Source organism: Schistocerca nitens, chromosome 3, assembly GCF_023898315.1.
Source record: "Schistocerca nitens isolate TAMUIC-IGC-003100 chromosome 3, iqSchNite1.1, whole genome shotgun sequence".
In the NCBI taxonomy this organism is placed as follows: domain Eukaryota; kingdom Metazoa; phylum Arthropoda; class Insecta; order Orthoptera; family Acrididae; genus Schistocerca; species Schistocerca nitens.
Genome location: NC_064616.1, coordinates 411870534 through 411897699, shown reverse-complemented (window position 1 = coordinate 411897699; position 27166 = coordinate 411870534). Strand labels below are relative to the sequence as shown.

The following is a 27166-nucleotide window of genomic DNA, read 5'->3' as shown; positions in this document are numbered from 1 at the left end:
AACTTTGGCAGCGGCACACGACGTGTGGGCAGGCACATTGTCATGGTTGAGAATCCAATCACCCTTGGTCGCCAGGCAGACATGGCGAACTTGATCCCTCAATTGGTGGAGCACTCCAGCGTAAAAGTCACCTGTGACATTCTGTCCATGAGCAACAAACTCCTTGTGAATCACTCCTTTACCATTTAAAAAAACAGCATGCACTTCACACACGACTTGCTCATGTGAGCTTTCTTGGGCTTCGGTCAGGAAGCAGTGTGCCATTATGAGGTTTGACACTTCAACTCAGGATCATACTTGTAGACCCAGGTCTCATCACCTGTAACCACTTTCTCCAGAAGGTTCGGATCAACATTCAACAGTTGGAGCATTTCCGGGTGCTGTTTCTTCTGATCCACTGACAAAACATTTGGCACCAGTTTGGCACACATTTTTCACGTCATCAAATTCTCCATCACAATCCTCCACACCATACTCTGACTGAGTCCCAGTTCATTGGCAATTAATCTAGTACTAAAATGACAGTCATTGTTTAAAAGTTCCCACATTCCCTCCACATTTTGATCCGTTCGGCTTGATGATGGCCTCCCAGAGCGGTCATCTTCAACATTCCGGTGGCCATCTTTGAAATGTTTGTCACACATGAAAACCATTGCACAGGACATGGCTTCTTCCTTAAAGGCCTCCTGAATCATACTGAGAGCCTCCGTGGCAGTTTTGTTCAGTCGCATGCAAAACTTAATCGCATAATACTGCTCTAAGTGCCACTCCATCTTCGCATCTCCCACTTTTTGATCAAGTTCAATGACACACACTCATGCTGCAAGTGATGTGCACTCTCCAGGGTTCTGGAGGCAACTGTCGCAGCATCAGTTCGTTCCCTGAAACCCCCCACTAGTTACCCCACCTGGTGGAACTGGTCCGTGCACACTCTGCTACTCAGAAATGAATCAGTCTTGAAACTTCTGAATCACACCTTGCATATGAATTAATTTTATAAATATACTGACATCCAGCAACTAATCTGCTTGGAGTGACACAGAAAGATTATGATAGAAATGCCTTACAAAAGAACAAATATTTATATCACACACATAGTATTAGTAGAAAGAGTGGTGAAGATACAAGATGAGAAATCTGTAGGGCACCCATCAACCTCTCATTTTTAGAAATGAACTCTTACAAAAATCTCAGAGTTACATCTGTAAAAGATAAATGGGAATTCTGTAATTGATTCTTCAATAAAAAAATTTTATGTGTAGATGCTGAAAATTGTGCTAAACTAATTTCCAAAGTCTCACATAATGAACAGAAAAAATCTGTATCATTTCCAGAAAGCTTATTGACTATGTTGAAAATGAGTTTTTTCCTCCACAAGAGAAGACAGAAACAGAAATACACATAAATTCAGTAACTGGACTAGCACTGCCACTGGGACAGCAATAAAGGAAGTCCATGGATGAATCTGGTCATTGGATTGTTGAATAGTAGAAATCCCAAGAAGGTCCAGTCCCAAGCAGAGTCAAAGTCCAGATGAAGGTAATCCCAGTGGTGTGATATTGAGGTAACATCAATAGCGTAGTCCAGGATGAGACTGGTGAAGTGTGGTGCCATGTGCACTTATAAAGCCCTAGTGACAAATGAATATTCCTGCTGTCAGTGAGTCTGTAGTGGCGTGGCACAAAGTGATTGGAGTGGCATCAGCGTGTAGTTATTCTGTGAGGGTAGGCCAGTTGGTGTTGCTAAGATACCCTGGAGACAGCTACGTGCACAGGCCATGCCTGCAGTATCCAGCTTGACAGTGCAATGCATGAGCTGGAAACTGCTGGCTGTGGACTGCATTCTATGTGACCTGTGGCTGCATGGTGGCAGGTGCCATCATGGTGTACCCATTGATGATACCACATATTTATTTTATGTTTTGCCATTTTTGGTTGTTCTCTTTAGCTGTTTAAAAGGTATCTCTCAAAATTAGTGAGACTGGTTCTAATAAATATTTTTAATTCAAGGCAGAGCATTTATAGACACTCAATATTCTTTAAACATCATTGATGGTTATTAAATCATGGCCAGTGGTTATGCCACATGTTACATTCACCTGAAGGCATTGAAATAGGATCGATTTCAAAGTCTTTCTCATGCAAATCTGCACATTTTAAATAACTGTAAAATTGTGTGCCTTCATGCTGAATTTGAGATGGAGAAACAAAAAGAAGTCAGTGATACCTCCAGATTTCAGAGAGTATGGGATGGCTTTGCCATTGTGAACCAGAGGCTCTTCCTACTAGTGTTGTATAGTTGGGCACTTCGTTGAGGTGAAAAGGTTGCCAGTCTTCCAGTGGACACACATCCCCCTTCTAAGCACTTGCAAGTGATATTTGTCCTTGTAATTAAAATCCATAAATATAAAATTATACACCTTTATATATAGTTACATACATTGAGCACAAAAAATGACAGCAGTTATTGTTGATGTATTGCATCTGGATGACTTGTTTAAGCCTTTCTTACCTTGAGCAACCAAGAGATCATAATCACAATATGTCATAGCTTGTTGCTTATTCTTTTTTTCTTTTTGCCATGGTGACTGTCCAGCAAGAGGAAACTCTATCGTTCCACAAAATTCCTAGGGTTCAGTCAATGCCGTTCATGCAGCTGCTGGACTAGGTGACATTGGCATCTGAGGACCAACAGCTTCTGCAGCAAGCTCATCTTCAACACATCACCCAGACTGATGAAAATGGCAGCAGATACCAGTTGGCTCCAGCACCCTACATGTTTGATGCTGCTGCAGATGAGTAAATTGCAGCTATTTCAACACTTTGCCACTTACAACATTTTTGGTGTGTTCAGTGATCATATTTTCTTCCTTGGGCTGGTGTAGATATCTTACACATTTGCACCAAGCTTTTTCCCCTTATTTAGCATGAATCAGTTCATTTCCTGGAAGTCATTGTGGCCCTTGTCAAATTGGTTACCACTGCCCGATCTAAGTTGTTCCGAATGGAGTGCCAAGCTAGCCAGTCCTATAGCCAGTGGCTATCATATGTCATTGTGGTAAGTTGTACAGGGCACAATTTTGAAGGATGCTATAGTTCACAATGTTATTGATTCCAGACTTTGGGTGGAAGCCTTCAAATTATCAGACCCTATGCTTGAGGATGTTATTCGTATAATCGAGGTGTGGGAATTGTTTGACACCACAGAGCTAGAAATGTCGCCACCTGTAGTTGCTTCTGTTGATATATGTCAGTTTTCTCCACAAGTAGCTATAGTCATACCAGCCACCATAAAAAGACTGCAGCATGCCTGCAGCAGCTACATAATGGCAGCAAATTGCAATCCTGCCCTCAGTGCCAAATCTCTCATAATAGGGACACGTGTCATTTCTGCTGAACTAAATGTTTGTTTTGCAAAAAGATTGGTCACATTCAAGACATTTGCTGAAAGAAATTATGGGACTGATGTGTTAACATGGCCACCCATTATTCTGATGCAATGGATGTCTATCAGGTCAAAGTTGATGATGCCATGTTCCTGGACCATTTGGTTTCTGATGAGTCTTTAACAGTTCAAACCTGCTACAGCATTTCTACTAGTTGTGAATCATTCCAGGCTGTGGATTGTCACTAGCATCCTTCTGTTCTTGTACATGAACCAAAGAAACTTTTCATGCACCTGCATGTTGAGAACTGGGACGTCCAATTCCAGCTGGGTACTGTGGCTTCCACTACAATAACCAATAGTTCCATGTTCAAAATGCTCGGTTTCCCACTACTTGAAGTTCTTCCTCAGGTTCTTACATGTACAATGGGGATCACACATTGCAGTCCTCAGCACATGTTTTCTATGGATGGAGTACAGATCTACCATCAAGGCAATTCCAGCTATGACACTTCACTCTTACGACAGTTCTGACATTTTTGGCTCCAACGTCTTTGACCCATTTGGCCTCCAGATCTCAGGTGATATGGCAATGATCAATTCCCATGTCCCTCATGACAGCATAACAAAGCTCTGTGACAAATGCCATCAGCTTTTGAGGACTCTCAGGGCAAAGTGAAAGAATTTTCCTCTCACATTACCTTGAAAGATACCATACAGGTGGTTCTCAAGCAAATTTGGAGAAGGATGCAGCAGAGTTGGGATGGATGCACAGCCTGGGGGTTTTCATGCCCATCTCTGCCAGCCACTGGTCATCACCCCTTGTCATTGTCAGAAAACTCAATGCTCAATTCTGCAGATTTTAAGTCCACTGTCAATGCAGTCTGTTGTGCGATTCATATCCACTGCCTTCAATATCAGCATCAGTTTCTGCTCCAGCCAGCCTCCAATGGTTTTTAGAGCAACTGATGTCAAAGGTCTCCTCCTGCTCCAACCAACAAGACGACACTGTCATCTCTAGCAGTACTCCAGGTGCGCACCTCCACAAACTGGAATGCTTCTTCCAACCTCTCATCAAAGTGGGACTACAGTACAATCAGGAGAAATGCATTTCTATTTGTGCTCAACTAGAATACCTTGATCATTCCATTGACTGCCATGGAGTTTACTCTACTGCCAAACACTTGCAGGCTATTTGGTAGTTCCCTTCCCCAAAGAATCTCACCAAGTTCCAAGCTGCCCCTGGGAAAATCTTGTATTATCTTCAGTTTTGTACCTAATGCTGCTCAGATCATTGCACCCCTACATGCTCTCAGACAGAGAAATGTTCCCTTCCTTTGGTCATTTCAGCAGGAAATGGCTTTTTGCCCAATTGCTTTCACACTGAAATTGCTTAAGAAAGCTTGAATGATTACAGTCAACAAGAGAAGCAGACAACCGCAATTGTCTACGACATTTCCAAGTTTCAACAGTATGCCCTTCTGCTTCTTCACCAGTTTATTTGGTCAGGCTGGCCCATGGATATGATGCTGCTGCCCAGTGAGACTCTCCAGCATTGGTTTTCCCAGCAGGATGCCTTTTCAGTCCAGAATTTAGTTGTGTGTTATACACACCAAGTGAACAGGGTCGGGTGCTGATTCCTGCATAACTGCAGCAGCAGGTGTTAGAATTACTTCATAAAGGACATTGAGACATTGCCCATATGGAGCAGTTGGCCAAGCAGCACTCCTTGTGCCTTGGGATGGATACGAACATTAACACATTATCACACATTGCAAGGAATGTGCAGAGAATCTGCCTGATCCAAGTGAATAGTTAATTGACTGGCCTTGAGCAGACACCCCCTAGCAGTGATGTCACATCAGTTTTGCAGGGCCACTTGGGGGTTTATAATGGCTTATTGCAGTGGACACTTTTTCCAAATTTCCTTTTGTGGTCTCTATGAATCCCTCAATGTCATCCAGCATTATTCTGCCAAGAAGGATTATTAACCACCATTGTATCAGATATGGCCCACACCTAGCTTCAGCAGAATTCACATCTTTCTGTAATGCCAACGCATCACCCACATAAGATCAGCTCCCTTCTCACCCCACTCTAAGTGGAACGATTCATGCATACCTTCAAGGCACAGATGTTAAAACTAAGGCAGTTCCACTCCAAAGAAAATGGTGTGCTTCTGTGTTGATACAAGAGTTGATCCAGAAGTAAGGTGTCCTTCATTTTTACAAAGAGACAACATTGTTTATTCTCACAGAAATTTATATTGTTGGAAAGAAGAAACTTAGCTCTATTTTTCTACATAATCACCATCTTTTTCTGTGCATTTTTATAGATGGTGCTCCAGTTTCTGTATCCCCATATTAGAGAACTCCACTGCCAATCTGCTGAGGAAGTATTTCACCTCTTCTTTGACTTCATCATTGCCCCAGAAGCATTTGCCACCCAAATGTTCCTTTAACTTGAGAGCAAGTTATAATCACTACACATGAGGTCCAGACTGTAAGGTGTGTGGGGCATGACAATCCAACCAAAGTTTGTCAAAAGTTCCTGGCTTTGGCAGCATACATAAGGTTGGGCATTATCATGAAGCAGCGTTACACCTGCTGTCAGTTGTCCTCTGGCAGTTCTGGGTAGCTCACCAGAATTTTTGTAATGCTTCAAAATAACTGCCCGATTTTATTACTGTCCCAGGTTCCATGAAATTGAGCAGCAGTATGCCCTTATGATGCCAAAACACAGTGGCCATGACTTTGCCAGCAGAAGGAATTTGTTTGAACTTCTCTGCGATTGGCGATGCCATTGTTTTGATTTTTCTTTTGTTTCAGGAATGAAATGAAACACCCATGCTTTGTCTCCCTTAGGAATGGAGTCTAACAATCCTTCCTTATATTCTTGACACTTCTGAAGAAAGGGCTATCATAGGAAGGCATTTCTCCTTGTGTTCTGCTGTAAGCAATGTGGTACTCATCAGACACAACATTTGTCATACCCCAATTTTTCTGTCAAAGCTTTTTCAATTGTACTGTAAGAACTCCCAGTAATCTGAGCAAAAAGTTCTCCAACAGTGTTCCTTCTGTTTTGAAGCAATTCACATTGGACCATCTCAATAACCGCCAATGAAACAGAAGGTCTTCCACTCCATTCTTCATCACTGACCTCCTTCCGACCAGTACTAAACTCCCTGCACCATTTTGAACAGACATCCACTTATCACCATACACTTGTATCAACTGACTATGAATATCCATGAGTGGAGATCCTTTCACATGTGGAAACTGAATTACAGAATGAATCTCACACTTGGCAGTATCAACAATGGTCACCTCCATTGTGGATTGCTGTTGAGCCAATACTGTGCAGTGCAGCAAAGTGCTGCCAGGCAGAATCGAGAGTGGGAGAACAGCTGCACACAGTGCTGTTGACGGATTTCACCTTGCACCTTCCCATGTGGCTGGAGCTCACTGGGAACCTCACTTCTGAATCAACCCTCATATACTGTATAATAAATATGGAAATAAATTGCCCGCTAAACTTCTGCATGACAGGTCTCACAAGACTACACTGCATCTCTCCCATCCTCCATGATGCAATACTCCATCTCCCACAAAATTCCCAGCCAATGCTGAGGTGTATTTCAGAGTCTTTAATGATGGTCATTCATGGGTACCTGGGATTATGGTAAAACCTACAGGCAGAGCAATCTTAGCTATCTGGGACGGGTCAGACCACTATTGTCACAGATACCAGACTCAGCTGAGTTCTCACACTGTTCCTAGTCCTGCTCTAGATCTTTCTGTTCCAGAGCATGTTCGCGCAGATGGTTTCTTTCCCAGCAGTTATCCATGGCTGGTTCTGTACCAGCTGCCTGACACTGCCATCAGGGTTCCTGCATCATGACTGCCATTGCAGTGATCACAGCCATTGCAGCCTGGGTCACTGGGTCACCTCTGGTCTGGACCTCCCCACTGCTCCCATCATCCAGGGCGGAGGGGGGAGAGCGTTATCATCAATGCACAACATCACCCACCTTGATAGTGTAGGCATGGCCCCTGCACAAAGCTGCCTCCATGGTATCTTAGCAACACTGGCTGCTGTGCTCTTACATATAGCTACACACCGATACCACTCCAATTATGCTGTACCACACCACTGCAGACTCACCAATGGTGGGCATACACATAACCATCAGAGCTTTATATGCATGCATGGCACCACACTCCACTGGTGTCATCCTGGACTACACTATTGCTGTTACCTCAATGCCACACCACTCAGATAAGCCTCATATGGACTTCAACTCTGCTTGGAATTTGACTTTCTACTATTCAGCAGTCTGACCACTGGATTCATCCATGGACTTCTCTAATTGACAGCATTAGCCCATTTATTGAAGTTATATATATTTATGTTTCTGTCTTTTCTTGTGGAGGAATAAACTGTGTTGCTTACATACATCTTCATTATTTGTTGTACCTCCATTCACAGAAATGAGAATGTATTCATTAAGACCATATTGGTTGTCCTTTTCTGTATGTTGTGATTAATGTTCTGCATAATAAATAGTACTCTAAATGAATTGTCATTCCTAGCTAAAAAATTTATTTCGGTAATAATAAAGTCAGCACTACACAAATTGAAGAATTCCAATTTATTACAAAATGGATACACTTTCATTTCAGTCCTATTAAGACCATTGAGTGTTAACAGAAACAAGTTCACCAAAACTTACTGAAAGCAATAGAAAATTTGATACAAGCTTTTTGCTCATATCTGATAAGATGAGAAAAGTTTCAAATGTGAACAATACAGTTTTGTTATTTTGTAAATGTCTAGTATTTCTTTCAGTATTTAAGTAAGCAATAGTGAGTATATCCAAATAAATTTTACTACTGGAATGAGATTTTCACTCTGCAATGGAATGTGTGCTGATATGAAACTTCCTGGCAGATTAAAAGTGTGGGCCAGACTTAGTTTTAATCAGCCAGGAAGTTTCAAATTTTACTACTGTTTTCCTCACAGAGCACTCTGTAAAATAGAGAACTATAAATTCTTACCTGCTTCAAAAGAAAAACCATAATGGGTTGGAGGTGTACCACCTTCCCCATGTTGGTACAGTTTAAGGTTACAGCCATTTAATGGTATTGGTTCTCCACTTTCTTGATACACATAACCAATTTCCAATCTGAAATACCACAAACATTTGTTTCTAAAAACGAATTTGACTTTATGAATGCTATATAATATTGTAACCTATATTTACTTATGACTATGAAGCTCTCATTGTCTTCAGCACATGTAGAGTTCATGCAAAATAACATTGCCTCTATGAAGAAATGCATTCTTATGCTGAGAGCTGGGCAAATCCACCCCTTAGCTGTCTCAGTTGATTATCACCTGTTGATCTGCACACTTCAAGCATTCTCTCAGCTATCTCTTTACTACATATGATGGCACTGCAGTCTTCGTGCACTATAGGTGGAGGAAAAGTTCTCCATAATGAGGTACATGTCATTAAATTCTCATTAAAAAGTTTGCTTGAGAGTGCTGCAGGAACCACTAGCTATTTATTTCAAACAATAAAGAAAGAGAGGGAAGACATAGCAACAAGTATGTCTCATATCTTCACTACTTTAGGAAAGCTGTGGAAAAAGGAGAAGAAAAGTTTATGTAGAGGTAATATTGATGAACAGTTTGTCATGGGACCAACACATAATTTCCATGTGACATATGTTATCTGGTTTACATTGTCAGTATAGTAGTAAGTAATGTTGTCTGCCACACAACAATTTTTAAACCTTTTTCTTTTGTTTAACAAGATTTCCTGTTGCTAGCACATAGTTCAACTGGTTTTGATTTGGTTGAGACTTTTTTATGAATCTCTCTCTTTTTTAGTACTTTAGTGAGAAGTTATTAATTCTGAACATTTATATTTGTCAAATTATCAGCCACACTGACATAAGATGCTAATACAATCACCTGCACACTCACTAGCCATAGTGTACAAGTTTTGTGAGATATCTGTATGTGCACAGGCCTCTAGAGTCAATGTGCTCCTACCCTAATGCACGGAGGTCATTCGAGATTGAGACCTTACCACTACCATTGTCACCTACCCCACTGTGCCATTTTGCAAAGGGTCAGACTAAGATATTTTGTGCACTCTCTAACTGTGTGTAGACTTTATACAACTGTACTGCAAGTGAGACAGAAATTAATGTAAATTACTTAACTTCTTATCTCTTCTCTGGCAACATAAGTTTTAGGTTTCATATGCAGTTTGGTATTTCATTACAGTTGTTCCATTTCTCATACATTATTTTACTCACTTTCATTGAAGGTGACTCAGTTTATTCCAGAAAAGACTGGTATGCAAACTATCCACCCACTTGAATGTGAGTGGCATTTAAGTGATAGAACTTGAAGCCATGTATCGATGGAACAGTGGGATACCACGTACATTTCCCTTGAATACAAGTTTGAGGAGCTGTTTGTAATTGAGAGTGGTGTTGAGTCAATGTGATACACTTCTCTCACTGGAAAATCTTGACCCCATGTGAAGCTAACCCTGAATTTTTTGTAGATACTCAGTGAAGATAACTTTTTGCTATTCTATTTGAAATATGATCAACTGACTATATTTATTTTTTGATAATTTTATTTTTGTGTTTTTGGACAAAAAACTATGGTGGTACACATGTCACTGCGGCACCTTTGTGAGGTACTAAAGCTGGTGGTAAATGGTTTTCCCATTTCTGTTTTGTGTGCTGTTATGAGTTGCCATTACACATAAAAATATCATGAACAGTGTTTTCTGTTTTTATTTCATGTTTTCTTTTAGTTATTTAAGAAATATTCAATACCAAAATTATAGTTTACTTACCACAACATGAAAACAATCCATGAAACTTTATCACACAATACAGGTATGAACCGATACAAGTCACAATAATGTATATTGCAGAAGTGGAGCAACATGTTCTGACAACAGTAGTGACACCGTGACAAACAGCAACTGACTGTTGCAGCAGTTTTCATACATCTGGTGCAGTTTTCCACCACCAGATATCAGGCATAGACAGAGGTGGTAAAACGTATTCCCAAAAGCATTGGGATACCCCTAAGTTGGTGGCAGGTATGCTTCCGACGCTCCAAAAATGACAGATTTATTTTGTGGTAAGTATACTTCCCAAGCCTCTTTCAGAAACTATGTTGGAGGTAACCATACTTCCCAATAACCATCAAAACATCATTGTTCGGTGGGCTATATACTTCCCAAAGTTGAAAGCAATATTTCACAACAAACAGAAATTATAGCTGGTGCAACAGACTACCACTAGACACCAGAAGCATACAGAAATGGTAACACATATTCCCTTAAACACTGTAAAGAGATGTGTTTAGTGGGAAGTATATCCCCACAGCCCATGAATGGGTTAAAGCAGATCCAGGAAGAGTGTGGTCAGTTAATCAAACATACAGTGAGTAATAGCACTCTGGAAGCAAATACTGACAAAATATCAGAAGGAGAGCCACAAAGTGTATGCACGGAGCATTCATTCTGCCTGTTTAAATGATCATCCCAGCAGCAAAGGGTATTACCAATGGTGACCCATATTGAAACAAATAATGCCGTTAACCTGGATTCCCAGGTCTTACCCAGTACCTTTCAATGAGGTTATAACAACTTTATGTGCTTATGCTGTTAAAATGTAGTTCAGTGGCTGTGGAATTGTTCCTTTTTTTTTTTTTTTTTTGTGGTTTTAGGGCGCACAACTCCAATGGTCATTAGCGCCCAGACTACGTTAAGAATGCACCGCGAGGCACAAGTTTAAAACAACAAGTAAAAGGGAAAACACGATAAGAGACAGACTGACAGGCATAGGATTTTAAAAAAACAGCATAATCAAATGTCCTTAGAGAGGTTGGCCAAGTTGATAAAACAAAGAACGCGAGCAGCTGCTCGTGGGTCATCCGCTAAAATGGCATCTAGAGTACATGGCAGGCCAAGATCAAGACGCAGTGTGTTAAAATCCGGACAGGACGTTAAAATGTGGCGGACCATCAGCAATTGCCCACATGGGCAGAACGGCGCCGGCGCAGCCGTCAGCAGATGGCAATGGCTGAACCAGCAGTGTCCAATTCATAACCGGGCCAAAACGACCTCCTCCCGCCGAGAAGGGCGTGAGGAGGACGTCCAAGCCACGGGAAGAGGTTTCAAGGCACGAAGCTTGTTGGCTGTAAGTGCAGCCCAATCGGCATGCCACAGGGATAAAATGCGCCGACAAATGACCCTGCTACAATCTGACGAAGGGACACAACAAGAAGCTGTTCGAGGCTGGAGGACCGCAGCCTTGGCCGCGGCATCTGCAGCTTCGTTCCCAGGGATACCGACATGGCCAGGAACCCACATAAAGCTAACCGGAGAACCGACGTCCACCAGTTGCTGAAGAGAGCGTTGGATCCGGTGCACGAAAGGGTGAGCCGGGTACGGATCACTGAGGCTCTGGATAGCGCTCAGGGAATTGGAGCAGATGACATATGCAGAATGTCGGTGGCGGCAGACGTAAAGAACAACCTGGTAAAGGGCAAAGAGCTCAGCTGTGAAGACCGAACAATGGCCATGGAGCCGGTATTTGAAACTTTGTGCCCCGACAATAAAAGAACACCCGACCCCGTCATTGGTCTTAGAGCCATCTGTATAAATGAAGGTCATATTAATGAACTTCGAACGAAGTTCGACAAAACGGGAGTGGTAGACTGAACCGGGGGTAACCTCCTTCGGGAGCGAGCAGAGGTCAAGGGGGACGCGAACCTGAGCCTGGAGCCAAGGTGGCGTGTGGCTCTCGCCCACTCGAAAGGTTGCAGGGAGTGAAAAATTAAGGTGTTGAAGGAGGCGACGAAAGCGAACTCCAGGGGGTAGCAGGGCAGAGACATACAACCCATATTGACGGTCGAGAGAGTCATCAAAAAAGGAACGATAAGACGGGTGGTCGGGCATTGCCAGTAGCCGACAGGCATACCGACAAAGCAGTATATCACGCCGGTAGGTGAGTGGCAACTCACCAGCGTCAGCATGAAGACTCTCGACGGGACTAGTATAAAACGCTCCGACCGCAAGTCGTAAACCCCGATGTTGTATGGAGTTGAGGCGGCGTAAGATGGATGGCCGTACAGAGGAGTATACGAAGCTCCCATAATCCAGCTTGGAGCGGACGATCGATCGATATAGGCGAAGTAGGACGGTTCGATCCGCTCCCCACGACATACCACTGAGAACACGGAGGACATTTAGAGAATGGGTACAACGGGCAGCCAAATATGACACATATGGAGACCAACTAAGTTTCCTGTCAAATGTAAGACCTAAAAATTTTGTTGTCTCCACGAATGGGAGAGCAACGGGACCGAGTCGTAAGGACGGTGGGAGAAACTCTTTGTAGTGCCAGAAGTTAATACAGACCGTCTTCTCGGCAGAAAAACGGAAGCCATTGGCTACACTCCAGGAGTAAAGACGGTCAAGAGAACGTTGAAGACAGCGCTCCAGGAAACACGTATGCTGCGTGCTGCAGTAGATGGTAAAATCGTCCACGAAAAGGGAGCCTGATACATCAGCTGGGAGGCAATCCATTATTGGATTGATCGCTATGGCGAAGAGAGCGACGCTCAAAACTGAGCCCTGTGGCACCCCATTCTCCTGGCGAAAGGTGTCTGACAGGACAGAACCCACACGTACCCTGAACTGTCGATCCATTAAAAAGGAACGAATAAAAAGAGTGAGGCGACCGTGAAGGCCCCATGTATGCATGGTGCGGAGAATGCCCACCCTCCAACAGGTGTTGTAAGCCTTCTCCAAATCAAAGAACACAGCTGCGGTTGGGCGCTTCCGCAAGAAGTTATTCATAATGAAGGTCGACAAGGTAACCAGATGGTCAACAGCAGAGCGGTGCCTACGAAATCCACATTGTACATTGGTAAGTAGGCGTCGAGACTCGAGCAGCCAAACCAAACGAGAGTTAACCATTCGCTCCATCACTTTACAGACACAGCTGGTAAGCGGGATGGGTCGATAACTGGAAGGCAAGTGCTTGTCCTTCCCCGGCTTAGGAATCGGGACAACAATAGACTCGCGCCAGCATGCGGGAACATGTCCCTCAATCCAGATGCGATTGTAAGTACGAAGAAGAAAACCTTTACCCGCAGGAGAAAGGTTCTTCAGCATCTGAATATGAATAGAATCAGGCCCTGGAGCGGAGGACCATGACCGGGCAAGCGCGTTTTCGAGTTCCCGCATGGTGAATGGGGCATTATAACTTTCACGATTCGAGGAGCGGAAGTTAGGTGGCCTAGCCTCCTCTGCCTGTTTGCGGGGGAGGAAGGCAGGGTGGTAATGAGCGGAGCTCGAAACCTCTGCGAAAAAGTGGCCGAAGGCATTGGAGACATCGCGACCATCAAGCCAGAAACTGGTGAGTGGACCTTAGTGCCAGATAGCCGGCGCAGGCTACCCCAGACAACAGAAGAAGGAGTAAAACTGTTGAAGGTGCTTGTGAAAGCAGCCCAGCTGGCTTTCTTGCTGTCTTTAATAATACGACGACACTGTGCACGTAATCATTTATAAGTGATACAATTCGCCACTGTAGGGTGGCGTTTAAAGGTGCGTAAAGCACGTCGATGAGCACGTAAAGCGTCTCTACATGCTGCGGTCCACCAGGGGACCGGTACGTGACGTGGAGAAGAAGTAGGGTGAGGGATGGAATATTCAGCAGCAGTGAGAATGACTTCCATGAGGTGTGTGACCTGACGATCGCAGCTTGTGAAGGTTTGATCCTGAAAGGTCGCCCTGGAAGAGAAGAGCCCCCAGTCTGCTTTGGAGATGTTCCAACTAGATGAGCACGGAGAGGGGGTATGCTGCAGGAGATGGATAACACACGGGAAGTGGTCGCTCGAATATGTATCAGAAAGTGCACACCACTCAAACTGGCGTGCAAGTTGGGTAGTACATATAGAGAGGTCTAAATGGGAATAGGTGTGAGATGTGTCCGAAAGAAAAGTAGGGGCGCCAGTATTGAGGCAGACAAGATTGTGCTGGTTGAAAAGGTCTGCTAACAGGGAGCCCCTCGGGCAGGATGCTGGAGAGCCCCAAAGGGGATGGTGGGCATTGAAGTTTCCAGTCAACAAAAATGGGGCAGGTAGCTGAGCAATAAGCTGCATCATGTCTGCCCTGGTAAAGGCAGACGATGATGGAGTGTAAACAGTACAAATGGAAAATGTAAAAGTGGGGAGAGTAATGCGGATGGCAACTGCCTGCAGGCCGGTGTGCAATGTGATGGGATCGTAGTAAACATCATCCCGGACCAGCAACATAACCCCTCCATGAGCCGGAATACCTACCACAGGGGGTAGGTCAAAACGCACAGAGGTGTAGTGTGCCAAGGCAATTTGATCGCATGGGCGTAGCTTCGTTTCCTGGAGGGCTACGACGAGCGGACGGTGCAAGCGGAGCAGCAACTTCAAGTCCTCTTGGTTGGAGCGAATGCTGCGAATATTCCAGTGAATAAGTGCCATCGTAAGAAGAAAAAGAAGATGAAAGAAGGGGTCACCTCGAAGGCCGCTGAGGGCCTGGCTTTGAGCGAGCACTGCCGCCACAATCAGTAGGCGGACAGGCATTGTCCATTGGTTCTATAGGTTCATTGGCCATCTTGGTAAGATGGCCGGGAGGGGGAGCTTCCTCCGCCAGTGAACGGCCAGATGTTCGGCTACCAGCGGTGCGGCCAGGCGAAACGGATGACGGCCTGGGGCGGCAATCGCTGGGCGGCGTAGGAGGAGAAATGCGCCGTGGCAGAGAAGGAGAACTGTGCTTCCTATGAGCCTTCTTGGAAGGTCGTTTGGTGGAAGTACTGGTCGATGGCTGGGAGGTCGAGGTACGTAGGAAGTCTGCACGCGACGGTTCCTTCTTGAAGGCCCGTGCATCTGACTTCTGGGTCTTCGTCTTAGCAGAAGCTGATGAAGGGGCTTGTGTCTGTGGGGTGATGGGAGGAGGAGGGGACATGGACTGCGCGATCTTAGCATTGGCCGAACGGACGACCGTGGTGCTGAAGGTCAGATCGCATGTCTGGGTTGCCACCTCCCTGGTAGTCCGAGGAGAGGCGAGGACAGTACTGTATTTCCCCGCTGGGAGCAGCGTGGGCTTCCTACTGGCAAACAGCTTGCAAACAGCCGAGGTGGACACTTTCTCTTTGACCCGAATTTCTTGGATACAGCGTTCTTCCTTATAGATGGGACAGTCACGAGAGGACGCTGCATGGTCACCCTGACAGTTCACACAATGAGGAGACGGAGGTGGACAGTCACCCTCATGGGCATCCCTGCCACAAGTGACACATTTAGCCGCATTGGAACAAGACTGGCGAGTGTGATTAAAACGCTGACACTGGTAGCAGGGCGTAGGTGTCGGGACATAGGGGCGAACAGAAATAACCTCATAGCCCGCTTTGATGCGCGATGGCAGCTGAACACTATCAAAGGTCAAGGAAAGTGTCCGGGTCGGTACAAGGTCATTGTTGACCTTTTTCATGACCCTATGGACAGCCGTCACGCCCTGCTCAGCGAGGAAAGACTGAATCTCCTCATCAGTCAATCTGTCGAGGGATCGAGTGTAGACCACACCACGAGACGAATTCAAAGTTCGGTGAGCCTCCACCCGGACAGGGAACGTGTACAGGAGTGTGGCTCGAAGCAGTTTCTGTGCCTGAAAGGCGCTCTCAGTTTCTAGTAACAAGGTACCATTACGCAACCTGGTACACGACTTGACAGATCCGGCTATGGCATCTAGGCCCTTCTGGATAACGAAAGGGTTGACAGAGGAGAAATCCTTTCCGTCATCAGATCGAGAAACGACGAGGAACTGTGGGGCAGGCAGTAGTACTTTTGTCACTGGTGGCTGGTCATGTTTCCGTTTGTGGGCAGAAGTCGAGAGAGAAGAAGAAAAATCCATTGCGGAGGAATCCCCCATGATTGCCAGCGTCTCCGATGGCACGCTCCTTCCTTACAGGGACCCTCTCAGAGGGCACTCCCGCCTTAGGTGAATGTTTACACCTCAGGTCACACCTCCCGAGAAACAGACGGAGGGACCAATCGGCATGGTCAGAAGGTATCAGCTCAGGCAATCACCCCTCCCCGGGCCTGGCCTTTACCAGGGGGTACGTGCGTGCCTTACTTGTCTAAGCAGGGCGGGGAATTACGCATTACCCAGTCACCGGCTACGCGTGCGAACGCGTGGGTCGGCCTTCAGGCGCGCACAGGGAGGAAGGAAGAAGAGGAAAAGGAAGAGAGAGAGGACAGACTGTCTCAAATGCCAAGGCGGAGACCAGAGAAGGCAAGGAGAATAAGGCGAGGAGAATAAGGCGAGGAGAAGAAGGCGAGGAGAAGAAGGCGAGGAGAAGAAGGCGAGGAGAAGAAGGCGAGGAGAAGAAGGCGAGGAGAAGAAGGCGAGGAGAAGAAGGCGAGGAGAAGAAGGCGAGGAGAAGAAGGCGAGGAGAAGAAGGCGAGGAGAAGAAGGCGAGGAGAAGAAGGCGAGGAGAAGAAGGCGAGGAGAAGAAGGCGAGGAGAAGAAGGCGAGGAGAAGAAGGCGAGGAGAAGAAGGCGAGGAGAAGAAGGCGAGGAGAAGAAGGCAAGCAGAAGAAGGCAAGCAGAAGAAGGCAAGGGAAAGAGTAAGGAAGACAGTGAGATGGAGAAGAACAAAGAAAGGAACCAACCGAAGGAAGGAAGGAAGAAACGAGAAGGGAAAAACCAAAAAGACCACAAATATAGGTCGTGGAACCGTCCGTCTCCGGACGCAGGTGCGAACTACCCCCTTGAGGGGGATGGACTCCTTTTAGTCACCTCTTACGACAGGCAGGAATACCTCGGGCCTATTCTAACCCCCGGACCAGCAGGGGGGGAATTGTTCCTTTATATGATCATGGAACTCTGGTTTTGAGACAAATTGAAGGCTCATTTGATTCTGTAACAAACTGGTTTGCAACTGCTTAGACTTTCAGCACAGGCCTGAAAGGTGTGTAGGGGTCCCTTAAATGACTCAGGAATGCATTACACATCAACTGGATACTAGCAATATTAGTAAGATTGCAACTCACTCTAAAGATGACACATTGAGTTGCAGACAGGCACAACAAAAAGATTGTTACACATATGACTTTTGGTCAAAGCCTTCCTGCCAAAGACAGCAGTCATGCATACATAAGGTGTCCTTGGTTGTATGAATCTTGGTTGTATGAATGTGTGTGTGTGTGTGTGTGTGTGTGTGTGTGTGTGTGTGTGTGTGTGTGTGTGTGTGTTTTCCTTTTTTGAAGAAAGCTTTGGTCAAAAGACTAATATGTAACAGTCTTTTCATTGTGCCTATCTGCAACACAATGTGTCATCTTTACAGGGAGTAGCAATCTATCCTTTTCCTAATATTGTTGATATTCGAATGTGAAGTTTTCTTCGTTTGCTTCCAACTGGGTACTATTTTAGTTGAATGGGTATAGTGTGCTTATGTGGATTTATTAGATAATGTGGAACTATGCAGATGATGCATATATCTACAATGAAGTGGGCATATCATCTGCAAAATCTATACATTTAAAATGCTGCAGAGATTGGTAACTTCTTTCAAATGGTCAGGAATGCACTTTACAAAATGCAGAAAAATGGTGTCCTACATTTACCACATTAAATGAAGTATCTAAAGACATTCTTCATCCCCTTAAATATTGTTCCCATAGGTTGGACTATGAACAACATACATAGAGGTATTTAAGCAGTCATTCATTCCTCGCTCTATGCACAACTAGAACAGGAAAGATGCCTAACATGCGATATCATGCTAAATACCCTCTGCCATACACTTCACAGTGGTTTACAAAATATTTACTTAAATTTAGATGAATCTTTGTGTAGTTCAGATAAACATTTCCGCAGAGAACTCAAAACTCTCACAATAGATCTCAATAAGTGTTTATAACATGTGACAATATTAATTTATTGATGATTGGCTGCAGAAGCGATCATGAAAAGGTAATAGAGTTTGGAGCACTGTTGAAAAGCTACAGTTCCACCATCATGCAGTGGTAACTGATACTGTAACACCCAACAACACATTCAGAAAATTAAAATTTCAGAGTTGCTTTGTAAGGAAGACCTGTGAAGCTGTTCCATGAAAATGTTCTACAAAAAGTACTTAGAGCACATACCTTGGAATGCTACTTAAGATAGAAAGACATTAAACTTGTTAGCAACACACTATACTTCTTTGGGGAAGGTAACTTCTGCTGCTAGGCATGTATACTGCAACTCATTGCCAGTTCAGTGCCATGTACATTGTCAACATGGCTTGTTCTGTTCATCTGTATGTCTTTTATTGTATGTGTAACAAAATTGTAATATTATTATGATACCATTTGTTAAAATCTGTTGTTGTAATTAATTGTTAGTTTTTTATTGTATGTCTATTTTTATATTGTATTATTGTTATGGTACCATTTGTTAAAATCAGGTGTTGTGTGTATATGGTAAAACTTTACCAAAATTTTGACGTGTCTCCTGTACCTGAATCAAATGATTTAGATTATTTATGTTATGAGACTATTAAACCACAATTCACAAAAGTTCACAATTCTGCAGTGACTGTTTTTGCTAGTGCTGTTTTGTTCTTTTATCATTTTTTATGGTTGCAAGTTTAAGTGAGCAACGAGCAGCTGTGAAATTTTGTTTTCTACTTGGTAAAAATCCTACTGAAACTGTTGTAATGTTGAAAGCAATTTACCAAGATGATGCTATGGGAAAAACATCAAGTTTATGAGTAGTTTTTTCAATTTAAAACTGGCAATATGCTGATTAATGACGAAGCTTGCTCTAGACATTCATCAACTGCATTTATCGACAAAAATATTGAAAAAATTCCAGAGCTTGTGCTCACAGACCATCAACAGACAACTGATCAACTGTCAGAGATTGGTGGATTATCTTGAAGCTCAGTTCTGCAAATTTTAATGGAAGATTTGGTAATGAAAAGGGTTGCTGTCAAGTTTGTTCCTCGAGTTCTGACTGAAAATCAAAAGGCACATCGAGTTGAAACATGTTATGCTTTGAAACAACAGCTCGAAAGTGATCTAGATCTTCTGTCAAAGGTAATTACTTGTGATGAGTGATGGCGCTATGGTTATGGCCCAGAAACAAAGCAACAGTCAGGCCAATGGAACACATCATCATCACCCCATCCAAAAAAATATCAAGTCAAATCAAATATCAAAGTGATGCAGATTTGCTTTTTGATGCCAAGGGGATAGTTCATTAAGAATCTGTTCCCCCCATTCAGACCATTAGTCAAACCTTTTATTTGGAAGTTTTAAGAAGATTGCACAACAGTGTTTGTCAAAAAAGACCTGATTTGTGGCAGACTGGAGACTGGTTCTTCCACCACGACAACACAGATGCACACACAGACATCACTGTTAGAAATTTTTTGGCTAAAAATGTCATGTTTCTGCTGCCCCACACACCTCACTCACCTGACCTGGCTCTGTGTGATATTTTCATATTTCCACTTATGAAAAGGGGCATGGAAGGACACCAATTTGACAACATTGAAGAAATAAAGAAAAAAACGAGAGGGGAGCAGTCAGCCATTTCTAAAGATGATTACAAAAAATGTTCTGAGCAGTGTAAGCACCAGTGGGACAAATGTATTAGTTGTAATGGAGAGTACTTTGAAGGGCATAAGATTGTTTCATAAACAATTTGAAAATATATAGCTTTTAAAAAATAATTCTTATTTTTTTTTATGTACCACCTCACGCTATTGCAACACAGTAACAATGATTGAAAAAAAGACAGTCAACATGCTCAGTAAAATAGATAACTGATCTAGACCATTCATTCATCCGAAGGAATGTTGTCTCTTCAAACCCACAGCTATGCATACTTCAAATAACTTCATAGTTAATAACTTGTATGCAGTCTGCATGGGGTGGCATTATAATGTGAATTACAGTAATTTACAGATTACACTACTATTTTCATTCCATCCAGGATTTTCCACTATCATATTAAAGTAACTGTTGTTCCTTTCCATACACATATTACAGATTGCAAACATCTCAGCATTACCATCAAGGTAAAGAACAATATTTCCTCTTTCAACTAAATTCTCACAGCCATTGCTGCATATCAGTCCCATAACACTATCAGTATCATCATTCCTTGAAACTTCAGTCATAATCTACTATATCTAACAAAATATATAATAAAAGGCATTGGCACTATTCATTGGTCTGTATGCAACGAATGTTTGTAGAAGAAATAACTATACAGAAGATAAATTACTTATATCTAATAAATCACTGTACCGTGAGAAAGCTAGTGGTGCACATATGATACCAGCTGATATTTTCATTCCATTTTCAAGAGTAATGTAGTGCAGCACATAACGATGAAAATTCTTCCACTCACGTTTTTCCCCATAACTGTGATCTCTTACACCATCCATCTTTACTGTGTACTGTTTTCCATTCACTGTCACTTTACCATGTAACTTCCCAAATTGTTCATAGTGAGTCTGATGGGAACTGTAAAATTTGAAAGTTGATCTGATACTCATAAAACACTATTCATCTTCATTTTAACAGATTTCTTATCTGTGCACTATAGCATATGATGAAACAAAACTTTTTTTTGTAGTACAAAATTTAAATACCCCAGTGTATCTTGAAATTACCTTCGCACATTTTGGAAATATTCTCTACTCCATGTCTCTAAAGCCATAGCACGTGAGATACACAAAGGATCCATGTCAGTATCATAATCAAAATACCGGTATTCAGAACTCCAAACTGCATTGATTTCAACATCAAATAATTTGTTTTCATCAGTACTTGACCTGAAAGAGAGTCAAAAGTGAAAATAAATTTTATGGTTTTTAAGTATAATCATGTTTCTGCAGCTGAAGTATAAAACAGTTTTCAGTGCTGCAAATGCTTGCTGTGGAACCAAGAATTCTATGAGGAAGTATTTTTTTCTAATTTTTAGTTGTAAACAGAGTTTCATGTAACATAAAACTCTCTATAACTGTGCTTAATAAAGTAAAAAAAGTACTAAATTAAAGTAGCTTACTTAGGATCTTAATTGTATAGCCAGAGAACATCCATATGCTTTGTAAATCATCAAAGCTTATCTCACAACTTCCCTTTCAGTATTTAGGTAGTCTGATGTCACTCAAAAATGTAAAATGTGTATTAAATTTGTTTCACTGCCAGCTAAGATATAAACCAGACCAAATCACCTCAGAAAATGAAAGTTGTTATTAAAAAAGGTCATTACACATATGTGAGTTTTCTTAGTATATTGGAAAACTATGAATTAAACAGCAGGGTTCTTTGTGGAGGAAGGATTGAGTTATTCATTCTTTCTGAATGTCCAGTAGGACATACATCTACATTAACCATTTTCTTTTAGTAACTGTAAGTTCATCATTGTCATCTCTAGCCATTCTTCCCACACTCATATGAAAGCCTTCTTCAGAACTGAGGTAATGGATATCATGAGGCTGACTTATCTGCCATTGCATCCACTGACTCATTTCTCTGGGTTCCCCTTTGGCACATTACCTAACAGACCAGAACATCTTTCCTACTCACACATAAGCAGAGAAACAAGTTCTGAATATTCTGTATTTTTTCCACCTGATTACCTGTAATTAGTAGTTTGACAAACACTGAGGTAAGGGGAAAATGTGCTGAACTTTGTGTAATAATACAGTATTCACCAAGAGGAAGCAGAAAGTAATTTTGGAATCAGCAGATTTCAAATAGGGCTGTCACATTAGACTGGGATATACACTGAGGCACCAAAGCAACTGGTATAGGCATGTGCATTCATATACAGTGATACGTAAACAAGCAGAATATGACAATGTGGCAAGGAATGTCTATATAAGACAACACGTGTCTGACACAGTTGTTCGATCAGTTACTGCTGCTACAATGGCAGGTTATCAAGATTTAAGTGAGTTTGAACATTGTGTTATAGTCAGCACATGAGCGATGGGACACAGCAGTTTCAAGGTAGCTATGAAGTGGGTATTTTCTTGAATGAACATTTCATGAGTGTACCTTGAATATCAGGAATCCACTAAAACATCAAATCTCTGACATTGCTGTGGCCAGAAAAAGATCCTGCAGGAACAGAACCAATGACGACTGAAGAGAATTGTTCAAAGTGACAAAAGTGCAACCCTTCCACAAATTGATGCAGATTTCAACACTGGGCTATCAACAAGTGTCAGCGTGCGAACCATTCAATGAAACATCACTGACATGGGCTTTCAGAGCCGAAGGCCCACTCATGTACCCTTGATGACTGCACAACACAAAGCTTTATGCTTCACCTGGGTCCACAAACACTGACATTGGACTGTTGATGACTGGAAACATGTTGCCTGGTCAAATGAGTTTCATTTCAAATTGTATCTAGTGGATGGACGTGTATAGCTACAGAGACAACCTTATGAATCCATGGACCCTACATGTCAGCAGGGAACTGCTTAAGCTAGTGGAGGCTCTGTATTCGTGTTGTGTGTGTGCAGTTGGAGTGATGTGGGACCCCTGATATGTCTAGATATGACTCTGACAGGTAACATGTATGTAAGCATCCTGTCTGATCACCTGCAGCCATTCATTCATGCCCCTTGTGCATTCAGATAGAGTTAGGGAATTCTAGCAGGACAATTTGACACCCCACACATCCAGAATTGCTAAGAGTGGCTCCAAGGACATTCTTCTGGCCACCAAACTCACCAGACATGAACATTATTGAGCATATCTGGGTTGCCTGTTCAGAAGACATCTCCTACACTCATATTCTTACGGATTTATGGACAACCCTGCAGGATTTGTGGCATCAATTCCCTCCAACGCTACTTCAGACATTAGTCAAGTCCATGCCACTTCATATTGCGGCACTTCTGCATGTTTGTTGGGGCCTACACGATGTTAGGCAGGTGTACCAGATTCTTTGGCTCTTCAGTGTATTTCATCACAGGGTCCTGCGGGGTTCTGTCCTGGATCCTTTATTGTTGTTCATTTATGCTGATTATAAGTATGGAGCTGGGGATGAACATGAGAAAAAATTTAAAATGTTTGCAAATGACACAAATATTGTAACAGAAAATCTTTTAGCTGCAGTCACCAACATTTTATGAAAAGTCTCTATAAATTTACTATTAACTTCCTGTCTGTCAACCTATGGAAGGAAATTTTATGAAAATTCTACCAAGTCACAAAAGCCCAGAGGAATACATAGTGATATTCAGAATCTAGCAATTACAGAGTGTTGACAGCATCATGTTGCTGGGTCTTCACTTAGACTGCAGATTAAGCTGGGAAAATCACATATTTTCAAAGTGAATATATTGAACAGTAGTCTGCTTTTGCATTAAGCGTGCTCTCATATTGGAACCAAATAGTGACAAAGGCAGTTTGTTCTGGTTATGGCCATTCCATCACATCATGTGGAATTTTCTTCTGGGAGAACTCTTATTTTGCTCAAAAAATCTTCGTTGTTCAGAAGACAGTGATTACAATCATTTTAAGAATAATTGCAGGAACCTGTTGTTAAATACTGATTATTCAGCTGAGAATATTTTCCACTGCTTTTCAATACATTTTCTTCTTTCACATGCTTTGTTATAAAGAGCCCCATTCTGAAAGCAACTCAGCAGACCACACGAATGACACTAGGAATAATAACTGGACATGACCAATCAGAATATCTGTCCATAGTGCAGAGATGTGCTAAGAATGCTGGTGCAAACATTTTCAACTTTCTTCCTTCTGACCTTAAAAACTTAAGGAATAGAGAATCCTTTTTCAAAACTAAAATACAGCAGTTTCTTTTGAATCACTCATTCTACTCTTTGGGTAATTGGTAAATAATAGCTTTCGATGTAGTTACATAGTTTCATGATCATCAAATGTGAATACAAGTATTATGTGTAGATTATTTTATTTTCATTCACTCACTGTACAGTACGAATACGTATATTTATTGTATGTGTATGGATCAACTGATTGTCCTGTGCCTGCGCCTGTCAAGCTGTTCTGAACATGTCACTATTTAAGTGCAAAGATAATAATCATGTATTATCTTACTTCTAATATTGTAGTTGCTGTAACCACCAATTTTGTGTGTGCACTGCTTCATAGCTTGTGCATGATGTTTGTGCTTGATTTGGCCACTAGAGGTCACCTGACCTGCTAATACAACAGCAGTTGTGTGCACAGCCTGCTGGCTGCGCCCTCTGTTGGAACTTATGTCTATATAGGCCAGAGTGCAAGGCTCCACCAGCCATTTGCGTATTGCAAATTGTATTGTACCTTGTCTTCCATGTGAGTGTACTGTTTGAGCAATAAATTTCAGGGTTCTTGCAGTAGAAACGTAGTAGTTGTTTGTAAATCTGTTGAATAATAAATTGTAATTAAAGGTACACGTAAATATATGTAATCATAATTTTGGCGTGTGCCACAGCCAGGTGAGTTCATCACCATATATATCCTATCCATGGAAGACATATAAATTAATAAACAAATCATAGTTTTGTTCCAGAGCTACCACTAGAAAACAGTAGCTGATCAGAAATGAATGGTCAGAAGTTTATTTGGTAAGTGAACCTAGTTGTATGTGGCCAGTAATGCGTTTTGTCAAACTTAGTCACCCAAACAGATTAGGCAAAAGGAAGAACATAGAAGGTTCCAGAGAACTCTTCTTTTTCCTCTTGTCTTGGTGTTTTTAGGTGTTTAACAATTCAGACACTTCTTTTGGTTTAATGTCCTTTGTATCCCTTCTGGCTATTCTCATTTTTACTGTCTTCACTTTAACCTTCTTTTGTTGCATTTCAATCTGCTCTGGCACTTTAATTTTTCTACCCACATGCTTCTCCAACTCTGCACCTCCCCAATCACTTCATCAACCTTTTCCATCTATCACTACAATTTTTTCTTTTGCCTTTGGAGCATCACATAACATTATATACCACTAATAAATGACATTGAGTTGCAGACAGGCACAAAAAGACTTTTACACATTTAGGTTTTGGCCAAAGTCTCCTTCAAGAAAGAAAAGACAGATGCAGTCACACAAACAAGCACATCTTATGCATACATGACGGCTCTCTCTGGTTGCAGTAGCCGGAGAGAGCAGCCACATATGCATGTGATTGTTTGAATGTGTGCATGTTTTCTTTTCATTTCTGAAGAGGGATTTGGTGAACACTAAGCATGTAATGGTCTTTTTGTAGTGCTTGTCTGCAACTCAACATGTCATCTTTATGACAAGTAGCGATCTATCATTTCTAATATTGTTGATATTCCAATCTGGACTTTCCGTTGTTAAATTATAGATTACCAGCTACACAATGGTATATAGAAACATTTGGAAATCTTATTAGTTGGGCCCCATACTTCTAGAAATGAATAAATCAATGCTAAAGTCAGTCACCCTTCAGTTTTATATATCTTATGTACTCTGATTCTGTGTGAGTGACAGTTTATCTTTCACTAAATTTCCACTACAAAAAGATGAGACTATATGAGATAATTATTTTTGAATGATAAAAACTCCACTTAATCCCTAAAGTTATACATGACATGACTCTTTCCTGTCTGACACATTACCTTGAGCAGCTAGAAATTTTTAATTTTAAATTACAGGTAAAATATTTTCCACAGGACAACTCACTTCATTTTTCCTTTGTACTGCAATTCCCATGTTCTCATTGGCTGAAATGGTGCAATGACTAGTCCCTCTGCTCCATATTTGTCTTTCCTCTCCTGTTCATTTCTGAACATCATGGTGTCAGGCAGTTTTGGAGACATTAGGAGCCCTATATTAGGAACCTGTTCAAAATAGTCATCATAAGATCGAAACTTGATAGCTCTAGGAAATCATTCTGTGTTTATCAGCATTGTCTCTATCACATAAAACAGTTATGATGTCAGTTATTTCCATATTTGGTATTGCATGAATGGTCAAGTAGTCAATCTTCATACTTTTATAAGGACTGGTGCAAATATTCATATCCTGACATCATAGAAGCATTTCAACATTTGTTTGTAGTGGTTCTGTAAAACAAAGAGAGAGAGAGAGAGAGAGAGAGAGAGAGAGAGAGAGAGAGAGAGAGAGAGAGAGAGAGAGAGAGAGAGAGAGAGAGAGAGAGGGAGGGAGGGAGGGAGGGAGGGAGGGAGGGAGGGAGGGAGGTAACACAACGAACCCTATGAAAACCCGTTTGGTAGAACCATGTCTCATGATATACCTATGTAGTGGTAATCGACTGTTGGACTGTTATATAGCCAATAACACATTAAGTCAAGCAGAAAGTATTTTAAATGGACCATCTTTACATCAGTCTGGTTATTCTAGATAGCAAAAATAGAAAGTACTAAGAAATTGTAAAATGGCAATGGCAAACAAATGTAGGATAAAAATCTATAAGTAATAAGGAAACATTTTTCACAAAAAAGAAATTGCAGCTGTAACGTACATACAACTAAAGCTTTGGATGGTTTGTCTGAAGAAGAGCTTCCACACTGCTGATCTCATTTAAATATGGTTCACTACCCCATAGCAAAGGGATAGACATATTAGTACCATTTGGCAGAACTTTAATCCTTCTCTGATGAAAGCAGATCTGTAGCTGTTGATATTGGTACTCAGTATCCCTAAGGCTGTTAGTGTGATTTTTTTATATGTT

The 27166-nt window shown here is 42.1% G+C and overlaps 1 protein-coding gene across 1 annotated transcript in view; it reads right to left on the bottom strand.

Moving 5' to 3' along the window:
- Nucleotides 1–27166, bottom strand: part of LOC126249617 (uncharacterized) — a 78425-nt gene that overhangs the window by 6700 nt on the left and 44559 nt on the right. The window contains exons 4-7 of the mRNA XM_049951286.1: nucleotides 26155–26312; nucleotides 21140–21301; nucleotides 20772–20990; nucleotides 8442–8569 (exon numbers count right to left, since the gene is read on the bottom strand). Coding sequence (XP_049807243.1) covers nucleotides 8442–8569; nucleotides 20772–20990; nucleotides 21140–21301; nucleotides 26155–26312 — 667 coding nt within the window. The remainder of the gene's footprint in view (nucleotides 1–8441; nucleotides 8570–20771; nucleotides 20991–21139; nucleotides 21302–26154; nucleotides 26313–27166) is intronic.